Here is a 13,503-nt window from a genome sequence, read left to right on the forward strand (position 1 = left end):
ATCCTGTTGAGCCCATTAAGTAAAATAAAGAGATTTTCCCCCTGATCCAAGCTATTACAATTTCACATTTGCAAAGTATTTCAAATTCATTTTTAATGGACTGCTTCCCTTCAAATACATGTGGAGATAGATTACCTAAAACTGTAAACAGTTTATGCATTTTTACAGATTTCTGTTGTATGTGTTTGATACTGATTTACCTCTTTTTAATTGCAACAGAGATAAAGAATTAGTAGTTTAAAACAGTAGGAACGACATGTTCTGCTGTGATCAAGGAATTAGATAATCTGGCTTGTTTGCTTAAGGGGTCTGTATCTTGAGACTTTTATAGGGCAGTATTAAAGCTCTGAGCCTTCTTATTATGCCAATACCCAGAAGATTGCTTTAATGAGAAGTAAAGGGCCTTTTTCCAATTACAAGGGAATAACTGTATTAAGTTCCTGTGTTATGTCAACCTGCTTTGATTTGATTACTGCGAAAGAAATGGATTTATCTGTCAGTGTTACTTAATTAAGCCTTCTCATTGATGTTTTGCAGAGTAATATAGTGTGGTTTGCACATTTGAGCCTAAATACAAAGAAAATTGGCCTAAAACTAAGGCATGACCCCTGAAGATAACATGTAAGATTGATTGCTTGTCATTGCCAGCCGGGTCAGAGGCTGCAGTGTTAAACACAGGTATAAGGTTGGGATGTTGAAAGAATAAAATGAAAATCATTTTATAGGAGTGATTATTGGAAGCAAGAGGGACTGTGCTAGGAAACAGGATTTTAGGGAAGATTTTTGAATACTTAAAACTATGTGGCTTCACCAGTATCTGTTGAGCATCTGTAAATAGGGGGTGGGATGAAATGAGACTAGAGGAAATGGGAGAAGTGGACTTGGTTGAAGTATGAAAGGAAATAGAAGAAGAAAGAAGCACAGGGAACAGAGGCCATTTGGGAAACGTGAACCATTGTGGCAATGCAGAGCCAGTCCAGCCTCCAAATATTTCAATTAAGCCAGCAGCCCTTTCCCAGAGCCACAGGAATGGCACCCTAGGGAGAAAAGAGGTATGGGGGGAAAAAGAGAAGAAATGATAAAACTGTTACATGTTTTATATTGGCTCTTTTTCCCCCTGCCCTGAAATAAATTATTTATCAAGTAGGCATTTAAAAAAAATCAATGTGTATATCTTAAGTCATTACGGTATTATGGACTTTGCAACATAAAGATCACATGTGTGAATTGAACAATACATGTATAATTACATGTACATACGAGTTATACAGCCTGTTCTATAGGAAATGAAACATATTTTAACTTTTTTGTTGTTGTGTCATGTTTTCTGTCTGGCTTTTATTTCTCACACTTTGTGCTGTGTATTTGTAAATACATCTTTAAATGTACCAAGCACCTCGTTAAAAACTTCCCCAAATATATTCACTTTTAATTTAGATGCTTTGAGGCTAACCTCTGTAATATTGGAGTTGGATGGTAGGTTGGTTTTATCTTCAGTCATTTCTAATTGTTATTCTCACCTGATTTGAAGTAAGTTAAGAACATTGTCTTAGTAAAATTGATCTTTGTTAAGAGCTTTTAGATAGGTTAGATTCCAAAAAGTCAAAGGAGGCAAATACAATTCATATTGCACGGCTGCCTCAAGATATTTGTGGCTCTCTGCTTTCTGGGTTCTTGTTAGAATGATGAGATCTTGGAAGGATTAACTTCTCTTTAAGAGGAAGACTCTGACAGGTCTAGTTTCAAACATTTGGAATAGAAGGTTGCTAAAAAATACCCATCTCTCCATGTTTCATGTAGATTATTCAAATTGGAATATTATCCAAATTAGATGATCTTTGATACTTCCAAATTGTATAGATTGAGTTAAAGACTTCAGGTTACTTCCCCCCCCCCCCCTCAATTTCATAACTGAAACGTTTACTCAGCTTGAGTTCTCAAGATGGTTTAGGAATTTCAGAAACACCAACACATTTAAAATGCAATAGTTATGTATTTTATTTTGTTGCTTTCATATGATCTTTCATGTTGTATGAAAATGTGTTTCTCAGTTTATAGCACTGCAAAATGCAATTAACTCCATATTTTAAATATCTGAGATTATTTAGTTTTCATTTTTGAAAAATAGTTTGGTTTTAACTTCAGGAAAATAATGATTGTTTAAGGAGTGTTCTAAAGGACATATTAATTATTGAAATTAAAGTTGGAGGTTAATAAAGCTAAAATATTGGAATAATTCTTTTCTGAACAACTTTTGCTACTATACTTTCCTCCTAGTGTTTTCATTTTTTACCTTTCTTTGTGCATATATATACACACACGCAAATAGATATTTATGTAGAGATACAAGTCATGTTGTACTTGGCTTTTTGAGTTTTCAGATTTATTTGGTAAGGAAATCCATTAGCACTCAGAAAGCCAGCATTGACAGCAATGATCTGAAAATGGAAAGCCCAGGTCTCTGTTCCTCATATCAGAAGTGTCTTCAAAGTTTTGTGAGATGCATCACCACAACCCTCATCTTTTGCTTGGTCAGCTTTGGAAAGTGCGGGAAGTTTCTTGTTAGTGCTCAGATCACTCATTATGAAGCTTATCTTATTTCTTATGGAAAAAGAAAGAAGTGCTCATGGTTCTATGGACATCGTCCATCAATATTTGAAGCTTTTCAGCTCTTCCTTCATCTGTACTGATACTCAAATTTGACTTCACATTACTCTACTTAGAGCTCTTATTATACTGGGTACTAATGAAAATGTGCACATCCTTAACACGCTCTTTGCTGATGAAATATTTTGAACTCTAAATTCATCTGGCACTGATGGAGAGCATATGCCATCTCAGTTTGTGTGGAGGGCTCAGCCAAGGGTTCTTCCTGGACTAGGAAATTAGTAGGAGCCACAGATGTACCCAGTCTGTGAGTCTCCATGATGGTGTGGAGGATATTTAATGGTGTCTGCTGTTGTAGAGCGAAGGATTTGAGACAGTATAGACCTCAACATGTTTCGGAGTGATTTTGTTTCCCTCAAGAACAAACTCCCAATGCATTCTGAACGTACAGAAGCTTTCATCAGGGAATCAATGTATTTCTCCAAGAGTAGTAACTCGTAGACTTTTAAAGCAACTCAGAAAAACCACTTTAGTTGTTTTCTGACTTCATGAAACTCTAGGGCCTTGGGCACTTGTCATGATCTGGGCTCTAAGCGTGGAAAGGACCAATACACAACTCTGATTATCCCAAATCAACAGAGTTAGGTAACTAACAGTTGTTTATTTCAAGTCAAGGTTAAACCTATATACCATTTAGTCTGTGTTCTTAGGTTGGGTCTCAGGTCAGCATACATAACTTTTGACAGCATATCATTTATACAGAACACAAACGTATGTTGCAGTCGTGAGATATGAAGGGGATATTCTGAAGGTAAATTAAGTCACTAAACAAATCTAACATGTACTGAATTCTTACTGTGATTTTGCTGTAGAGGTTTACAAGTCTCTGACCTGTTTAGCAGAACTAAGAGTTATAAGAAATAACTTAGTTTAGCAGAACTAAGAGTTATTTCTTTGAATAAATCATAATTTTACCGATTTACGTGGTTTGATTATCTTAGATTTTGGAGCATACTATTAAGTTATGCTCTCATGGGTAGGTGTTGGTTACTGAGAATTTGCTATGGGCTAAGTATTCCCCTAAGTGTTTAACAAATATTAATTAAGTTATTTACTTTAACAATAACTCCTTGAGATTGGAAATCCTATTATCCCTCTTATCTCCTGTTAGATACCTACTTTGGATGGGTCCTGGGTTTTTGTTTGTTTTCCTTGACCTAAGAGGCTATTCAATTTTCTAGGTTAGCAGATGTCCTTAGGGTAAAAATGTCTTCTTTTCCTTCCTGGGTTCTAGCTTTCACTTTGATTTTGACTTGATAATTCCTTATTATCTTGTCAGTTTATTAGCATTTTAAAGAAGATTTTTAAAAATTTACCCATCATTTTTAGTTTCTTGTGGGAGAGTTGTCCAAATATACTAGCCTTCTCTATTTCCAAGAATGGAACTCAAACCCACTTACAGTTGACAAAAGTGAGTTCAGAGAGGCCAGTGACTGGGTCAGACCAGTGAGCTGGCTAATGCAGAGTGGTTGGTAAAATCTGAGTATCTCTTCCAACTCCCAGAGCTGTGTTTTCTGAGATTTTCCCAGTCTATCTGATAGTTTCGATCTTGCACATAAACAAAGTAGAGATTTGAGGATTCAGATCATGAGTTTAATGAATATGGATGGGGAATCATAGAAATTAAAAATTATCTGTGTGTCTTTTTTCAAAATGGAGTCTCTGGCCCTAGTTCTGCCCAATCTTTGCTTTTGTGTTTTGATGCTGAAGCGTCTGAGGGGCTTATGCAGAACTACTCTAACAGAATGAAATTTTGTAGATTGTCAGGTTGCCTCCTAAACCACTGTCAATCCCGTAGAAATTACCAAGTGTGACTTTATTTAGGGTAAAATAAATTAGCGATGTCTGGAACAGTGGAACCCATATTAGTCTTTTGGAAGAATAATTTCTGCCATCCACTTGCTGTTTTCCTTTCCCTTCCGCTGCCCAGGTTATTGTGTTTCTATTCTTTATTCCCATCTTGGATGGAGAGTGATGGTCGGACAAGGGAGAGGCGGGAACTAAATGTTCAGACAGCCTCCATCCCAGGCAGTTTTTCTTTTGTTACTACGTTGCTTTAATAAATTTCCTGAACTGTTTGTGTGCTTTTATCCCATACTCATTGTGAATCTTGTTCCCCTTTTGTTTTTCGTGTAGAATTTTGACCCGTTTCTAACAAATATCCAGTCCATCACAGTGTACATTTTGATAAGCTTATCATATTTCTGGATTTATTATTCCCCTATTTTTATTTTCCAGTCTCTTGATTTCTTCAAATATTTACTCTTACATATTTGTGTTGTATATAATTCTGTAATCTTTTGTGGACCCAAGAATAGGCATAAACTCCCAAATGTTTTCACTCTGCCTAGGGAGACATTTGAGAAGTAACATTCAAGATGGTCATGGAAAGAAATGACGTCCTTTCAGGGAGGCATTGACAGTGGCGGAAAAGAGTACACCCTGGCTTTGGCGTTGACAGCACCTGTGTGTGCTGCATGCTTGGGAGACCTTCCTATTCCGTCGAAGCCTCAGTGTTTTCATGTATGAAATGTTGGTTCTGATAGTGCATTGACGTGCTTAGCACAGTGTCAGACGTATATTTAAGATCACTAAATGTTAGCTGCTATTGTATTTTGAGAGATGGAACAGTTCAAGTAGAGGGAATAAATAGCAGGTACAAAAACGTGGAGGCACAGAAGTGCGTGCAGTGCCTGTGTATACCTGCAGGCATTAAGGAATAGCCCATGGTAGGACACGTGCAGGTTTACTAAAAAGTGAGTCAGGGCAAAATGCAAATGCGTCTGGATACAGATGTGATGGGCCTGTGCCTTGAACGCTGTTGAATCTGGCACCCTCGGCAGGAATTGTAAGATACGGACGGAGTGAGAGAGGCAAGGGGTGGTGGTGCCTCTGTTCTTGTGTTCCCGATAAGGCAGGCTGGTGGTTCTCAAACTGCGGTGCACATGAACATGACTTGGGGACCTTGTTAAAAACACCGTGTTCTCGGGAGATCCAGACTCAGTAGGTCAGCAGTGGGCCCCAAGATGCTGATTTTGCAATTAATATGCCAGGTGATTCAGAGGTAGGCTGTCCTTAGATGCCCTCGGAGTTGTACTGGGGTAGCTGTTGAGGAAATGCTCACTAACTGGCAGGCCTGATGAGGCTCAGTGGGAGGGACGATGGGAACGAATGACTTAAAAGCAACATGTTTGCATTCATTATGAGTCACAGATACCAGTGCTCTTCGTTCTGTGGCTCCTTGCTCTGGATAAATGAGTACCAGTCATACGGGTATTTTTTTTCTTTCTTTTTTTTTTCAAAGAAAAAAGTACATCAGAGATCATATAATTGTTCTATTAGGTTTGGGAGAGCTAGAGATTGGTCCTTATCTTTTAGATCTAGCAGGAGGCCAAGGGGTGGAGAAAAGCCTGTTTAAAAGAGATCAGTGAAAGGGAGGAAGCAGAAAGGAAGGTGGAGCAGTGTGAGGTCAGGAAATGAGAAAGATAGAAACGAGAAGGGATGGGAAAAGAGCAGTCAGATCTGATTGGTTGGGAATCTATTTGCGAAGGAACCCAGCCAGTATTTAACCTGTTTTGAAAAAGCTAGACTTCCAGCATTTTTAATTAGTGGATTGCTCGCTTTTGAAATTGCCCAGTTGGGAATACTCAAGTTTTGATGTGTTTTATCTGCCCGCTAATTAGCAGGCTGCCTGGTTGACCATCATTTTCCCTTTGTTCTGTGGACAGAAGATGTTTGTGAAGGTCTCCTGAAACGCTCCAGCTCAAGTTTGGGTTAAAAGGCATAAGCCACTGTGTATTTAGGAAGAGTTCGTGCTAAACTATAAGTTAAATTCTAGTACATCTTTTCTCCCAACTCGATTCTTCTTTTTTGCTCTTTAATGTAATTTTCCCTCAGCACAGGTCTGTCTTCTCATTCTAGACACAGTTGAGACTTGGGGACGGAGCATTTTTTGTTGTGGGAATTCTATTCTAACATTTATAGGGCGTTTAGCAGCATGCCTGGTCTCTACCCACTGATGACAGTAGCACTGCCCCTCCACCCCTTTCCCCGCCCCAAGTTGTGACAACCAAAAATGTCTCCAGACACTGCCAAATGCCTTCTGGGGGCCAAAATCGCCCTCGTGGGGAATCGTTCCCCTTTCCTTCTTGTCTTTGCCAGCTTTTTGTGTTTAAATTTTTCCTTGAGAATTACAAAGACAAAATAGGTCCAAACGATATGAAATCTTACAGAATGTAGGGATTCAACTCTGTGCCTTCATTAAGTTTTGGCCAAATACAAGAGGACAAAATCTTTCAAATGAATCTGGTCTGGCTGTTTCAGGTGAAAAGGAAGTGAAGACACATGGGACTTCTGAAAGTCTGCACTGGTCGAGAGATTTTTGTCGTTTATACCTTTTGTTGTTGAACGTATTTGATTTTGGTTAAGGATGAAGGGAGCCATAGAGGCTTGCAAAAACTCCCAAATCCAGAGGGTTTTAAGTCACTTCTTCAAGTATTTCAGTTCAGTCTGCCCCCTAGGCCGGGAGTGGAGTTGTTACAATAGCAGGTTTGGGGAAAGTGTTGCACCTTCTCTCCAGAATGGATGCACTTCCCAGAGCTTTCTTGATATTCCTTAAAGCTCACGGTCACGGAATTTAGCTGTCCACGGGGTGCGTGTGTTTGCCGGTGCATTATCTTCTGAAGCATCAACAAAGGGAACAGAAATATTTGTTTAAAAAAAAAAAGAGAAGGAATTCAAGTTTATTTATTTATTTATTTCTCGAGTGTGCAGTGGGGGATGGACAGAGAGAGAATCCCAAGCAGGCTCTGCACTGTCAGCGCAGAGCCTGACGTGGGTCTCGAACTCACGAACTGTGAGATCATGACCTGAGCCGAAATCAAGCCTCAGATGCTTAATTGACTAAGCCCCCCAGGCACCCCAAGGATTCAAGTTTAGTGCTAATAGTAAGTTGGTTTTTGTTGTTCTGTGCCATCTCTTAAGATATTCTAAAACACTGTGTACTCCACTGTACCCCAGAATAAATCAGTTTTAATTATACTATGATTTCTTTTGCTGGTAATGAAATAGCAGTAATAAAGGAATAACAGTAGTGCATTAGGAAAATAAACAGTATCACTGAAATGTTAGGAAACACAATAAATGGGATTATGTCTCCTGAACCAGAGTTTCAGACCTCCTCCTCCAGTTGTGTCAGAGGAAGCTTGTGATGGCTGTCTGTTATCAACCATGATCCAAATAATAGAACAGTGAAACTTTGTATACTTATAAAGACCTTTCATCATCAATATCAAAGCCATTGCTATATATAGAGTGACTGATCTTTAAAACACTTTTATGTTTTAAGCAATTAATATGATAACTTAGCTGTTCCACTCATCATCCTGAGTATTTGCCGCTAGAAGCACTGACCGAGCATGTAGTAATCTGGTCAGCATTAGAACTCTGCTGGTACAGAGTTCAGAAAAATTCAACTTTCTGGTAGTTCATCGAGGTCTCTTCACTATCACTTGGCAAGATAAAAAATGGCTTTAACAACATTAATTTTTACATCTCAGTACCCAGATTAAGGATTGTAGTCAAGTGGTAAGTCTATTAAAATAATTAAAATACGGTGACAGTGTTGTTTTTACTTAAAACATTTAAAAAAATCGAATTCTAGTCACCTTGTAGTGTACTGGTGGTAACAGACCACTGAATCCTTTTCTGCCTTGTATGTATTTTGTTCCATGTCTGTTGTCTGGTGTAATAAACCTTGACTAGAGAACAAACAGGTATCCAAGAGCATGATGGCACAGAGGCTGCTAATGTTAGTATGACTATTTGCCTTAACTGGCTTTTTGAAATACCCATTAAGGTTGTATTTATGTATTTTTGAACTTATTTTTTCCAAAAGATCGTCTAAAACTTTAAGTGCAGTTTCATGTCTATAAAAGTTGAGGCTAGGAAACACTGAAGGATGGAAGTAATTTTGATGTTCATACCTCTGGTTCCTGAGGGTCCAGTTCATTTCTGCTGTGAATTTAAATGAGTTAATTTAAGTAGATGGGTCAGAAGCCACTATCATCGTGGTAGCCCCGTGCCTGATTCTTAATTAAAGGCAACAGGAGATTAATTTGAAACATTAATTTAAAAGTGCATGTACAAAAAGAAAGAATTATTGCAAGAAAGCCTAAAGAACTTTTCTCTTGTCCCTAGATGTAGAAGACAGAAGTAGCTCAGGGTCCTGGGGGAGCGGAGGACATCCAAGCCCGTCCAGGGTAAGTATATCTAATCTTTTTCCCACAACCAGACATGCCGCATATGTAAATTGACAAACTGAAGGTGAGTTTCTCTCTCTCACACACAACTGCACAGATACATATATGCATACTAAGTTTAATGAGGATCAGCTTGTGTTTGCAATTTTTTCCTCTCATTCTCTTATTGGATGCTGTTATTGAATTTGACACCTGTTCCACTTCTGTGAACCAGAAGAAAAATCCTTCATTAAATATTTGCCCTTACTTTGCCAGTTATTGATCCAGTATTACAGAAAGTTATTTGTTGTAGATGGCACAACTTGGGGAAAAGAAAAAAATCTTAGTATCCCTAGTAATGTGTTGGTATAAATAGACTAGAGAATAATTCTGAAGACATAGTGTGAAGTTCTGTCTGACCAGTATTATCTACAGAACAAATCAGAGTTGATTTCACTTTGTAAGCATGAAATGTACCAGTTGGGTTCATTCATTTACTTGGTTTCAGATGTTTACTACTCTTTTTCATGGTTTACTCTCATGCCTTCGTTGTCAGTTTGGGTGTAATGGGAAGAGCATGGAATGGGGTGGGACTGGGGTATGTGTAGGTGGGAGTAGGCAATGTGTAGTTTTGTGTGTGTGTGACCTTGGGCATGTCATTTTACTTCTTCGGTCCTCGTTTTTCGAATTTGTAAAATGAAAAAAGTAAAAGCAGAGGATCTTTTATGTTCCTTCCCACTTAAATGTATATGATTTTATGTATAATCTGTTTTTAATGGAATCATTGCTAGGCCCTCTAAAATCCATGTCAGCTTTTCTAATATGCATATAAATACCCCAAATTAAAAATAGACTGAGAGCACATAGTCAAACAAACACGTGTCCCTCCCCCAGCCAGCTGTATAAATGAAGCATTCTGCAGGGAGGGAACATTTTGCTGTAAGTATTCACGTAAATTTGAGGTGGGGAGGGGTTTCTATTTTGGCATAAGAGGCAAGGAAGGTGATCAGGCTGTCACAATGAAGACATTTCAGCAAGCCACTGTTGTCCGTTTCCACCTGTCTTTTGACCTTGTGGTTCTCACTGTGGTCTTTGTGGTGCAGCAGGGTCTCCAAGCTCTAACTTTGTTGAGCCATCGCACCAGCTGTCGGGTTTGATATCCTAATGCATTATATGGATGGGTTGAGGAAATCTTTCCTCCTCCTCACGTTACAGCCTGCACTTGCAGAAATAAATCCATTCCCCTTGACAGCAAGTGTAGGAGATGACAGAATTTCCCCCCGTTGTTTAGCTTATTCACACAGGGTTTCTTATGATTCTCACTTTAACACACATGGTACTTTTGATTGTTCTTCTGAGAACAAGGTCCCTTAGTATCATCCTGACTTTTTTTTTTGGTTTGCGGTGACTGTCTTGACATTGTTTTTCAGGGAACATTTTGGTGAATAATTTTCAATCAATATTTTGTAATTTATATTTTTCTAAATTTAGGGAGTTTGCATGCGGCAGATTTCTGTCGCTGATTCGTACCGACCCATGCTAAGTCTGTGTTCTCTCTTAAAGTGGTGATATTATCAGCTACCTTGAGGCACTATGCTGAGGTTTAAATTAGATAGTGTATATTAAGCTTTTAGTGCACTGTTTGGGATCAGGACACTTAATAAATAAAAATCAGTATAATACAGTGCCTGGAGTGTAAAACCCATGCTAGGCATTTCAAACGTGACATCTTTTTATACACTGATATATTGGCAGCATGAGATGACAATATCGTTCAAGTTAATTTTTCTAAATGAGGGAAGGTGATTAAAAACAGGATTATTTGGAACCTTACAGGTTCCAGTTATTTTCTAGGGAAGTGATGTACAGACAGTATCTGTCTTTCTTTGTGTGGACAGATTCTGCCCTTTGGCTAACATGGCAACTGACACCTCTGAGTAAATTTGACTTGGTCTTTGTGGGAGGTACAACCAGCTGAGCAGATCGACCCTTTTTTTTTTTTTTTTCCCTTTTTGGTTACTTTATGCACCTTAGTCAGAAATGTGAACCCTACAATATAGATGATTTTTACTTTTCCTGTATGTTACCAATTCCTCCATTAATAAGTGACTGGGCAGTTTAAAACCATTATTTTAATTTTAAATTCCATCAAAACAATGAGATAATCATCATAATGACAAATTCTTGCCAAAAATTAATGTCTGCTTTTAAAATTTTTTTGTGGCATACTTTGTCCGAATGCAGAAGTACTAATTTATGCTAAAGTTTCGATGTTCATTCACAGTCCTGCTGTAGTAATTTTAACATTATTTCATGTTAATTACTTGTGGAATGATCCAATTCTCTTACAACTATAATAACAGCTATAACAAAACATTGAAATTTCAATACTGTAAAAGCGAATGTTGTTTAAAAGGCTGTACTTCTATAATTCATTATAGGCTATGGGTAATTTTCCCTGATAGCACCATCTTGCTTGTTTTTTTTTTTTTTAATAATGTGGGCTTACTAAAATAATTTTAATATTTACAGTGTACTTTGTCCATATCAGGTGTTATACATACATTATTTCACTTAATCATGTCAACAACTTCATCCCGTTGTTTCTATTACTATTATTATTTCTAAGATTTCATAGCTGTTATGAGGAAAACTTGAAATCTGCAGCCTGTAGAGCCTCTCTTACCCACTGGACCTGTGAAGATGGAGGTTCCTTATAATGAGTGGGAATGTAACTGGAAATGTGGACTTCAGTGTCTTTGGGTCACAGAGGTGTCGATAGGGGGTGTTTATATGCTGATTTCTTCATGCAGGATGAAAACTTAGGATGTTGTTTTATTTACAGAACTATGGAGATGGGACACCCTATGACCACATGACCAGCAGGGACCTTGGGTCACATGACAATCTCTCTCCACCTTTTGTCAATTCCAGAATACAAAGTAAGACTAATTTTAAATTGACCTGCACTTTTTGAATGCTTGTATTTTACCATAGAAAGGGGAGAATACAGTCTAGACAGAGGTTCTGTTTTTAGGAACTGGGATCTATCTGTAGCCAGTTCACTCTAGTAATTGTAAATTGCAGAAAAATACTGACAGTTTATGCTTGGTTAAAGGACTATGTTTTATAAGCAGGTGGAATCACAGGATTTCAGTGATACTGAATCGCTGTGGGGATTGTCTTCCTTAGATAGAAGAGCATGAATTCCAATTTCAATGTTGCAATACTTGTTTTCTGATTTAAGGTTGACAGAGTCAAAGTGGTGAATATTTAAAATAAAAATATCTTTGGGCCTGTCCATTGGCAATGATATATAGTCAGTATCACCTGTGAATTCTTACTAAAGGGGTTACGGTAACCCCTTTAATAATAGGTTTAGAGCGCTTAAATCAGAGTAGTGAATTCAAGCTGAATTAGGAAATCTGGTTGTGTATTTATTGAGGTGTGAGCCTTTTAGTGCTGATGGTCTAGGCAGATTGTATTGTCCTTCACTGGAAGCAAGATACACTTGAGACAGTTTGTGAGTTTTCAGCATGCCCTCATTCCGGTGTCCTTAGCATACTTCTCTGTTTTGTTTACCCTGTGGGGATGTGTGTTCAACAGTAGTAACCTGAGCAGTGGGCAATAGCGGGTTGCTTCAGTTTTGTGTGAAACAATGATCTTTGCCCTAGTAAATGTGAGTTTTTAACAATGTTAATAAATCTCACCATGGTCAAATTCTATTGCAAATCCATCAATAAATGAAATTAAATTTCTTGGCACAAGGCATTGGGCCATCCTCCAAGAAAAACACACAGCCATAATTGTATCATTCTCAAACCATAATTGCAAATGCTTCTAAAGAATGTCCCTATTTTTAAGCCTTGGAAGCTATACTTGTTATTTAATGTATAGATAGTCCTTGAAGCTCATTTTTTTCAAAAGCCACCATCAAATCCATCTAAAGGAATTTCAAATATTTGACATAAAGTAGACAAAGCAGAGAAATACTAGCAACCTATTTTAAATGGGTAATATCATATGCTTGTGCCTTTAAGTATCATGCCAACTTTGAGAACCATGAAGTTGTGTGTGATCCTAAGGCTGTTATTATATTTGTGTTCCCTTTTACTTTAAAATGGTAAGTTTCATATTTACCTTTTAATTTTGTAGCTAAAGCAAGCATCCTGGTTTTTATCAATTGTTGATACGGAGGTGCAGGATATGGAGATACAGAAGACTAGATATATTTGCCAACCTAGATTTTAAAGAACAGCTTTAGACTCTTTAGTGACAGTAGCACTAACATTAAATTCTAACACCTTGCTTCTCCAGTTATCCTCATTCAGTTTGACAACACAGAATAAAAGATTAACTTGAAAATAATCTTGGGAAGGAGTACTTAAAGGGCATATTAAAGAACTCCCTGAGAAGTTTCTAAAACTATTTTCTGATGAGTGAAAGTAAAATAGGACAAATAAATTACTACTCATATTTAGAAGTTTATGTTCTGTCCGTGAAAAAAGGGTTTCTTAAGGAAGAACTTGATAAATTAGTATCACGGAATACACCAAGCAATACAAGGATATTAAATATTTGTTTCTTGTTCATCTCT

At 37.7% G+C, this 13,503-nt stretch overlaps 1 protein-coding gene across 13 annotated transcripts in view; it reads left to right on the top strand.

Annotated features, from left to right (window-relative positions):
* Nucleotides 1-13,503, top strand: part of TCF4 (transcription factor 4) — a 351,707-nt gene that overhangs the window by 112,466 nt on the left and 225,738 nt on the right. For all 13 annotated transcript variants that reach the window (XM_030336279.2, XM_030336272.2, XM_030336273.2 and 10 more), the window contains 2 exons: nt 8,866-8,927; nt 11,752-11,848. In XM_030336279.2, the coding sequence (XP_030192139.1) occupies nt 8,866-8,927; nt 11,752-11,848 (159 nt within the window). The remainder of the gene's footprint in view (nt 1-8,865; nt 8,928-11,751; nt 11,849-13,503) is intronic.

The sequence above is a fragment of the Lynx canadensis genome, chromosome D3 (genome assembly GCF_007474595.2).
Source record: "Lynx canadensis isolate LIC74 chromosome D3, mLynCan4.pri.v2, whole genome shotgun sequence".
NCBI lineage: Eukaryota > Metazoa > Chordata > Mammalia > Carnivora > Felidae > Lynx > Lynx canadensis.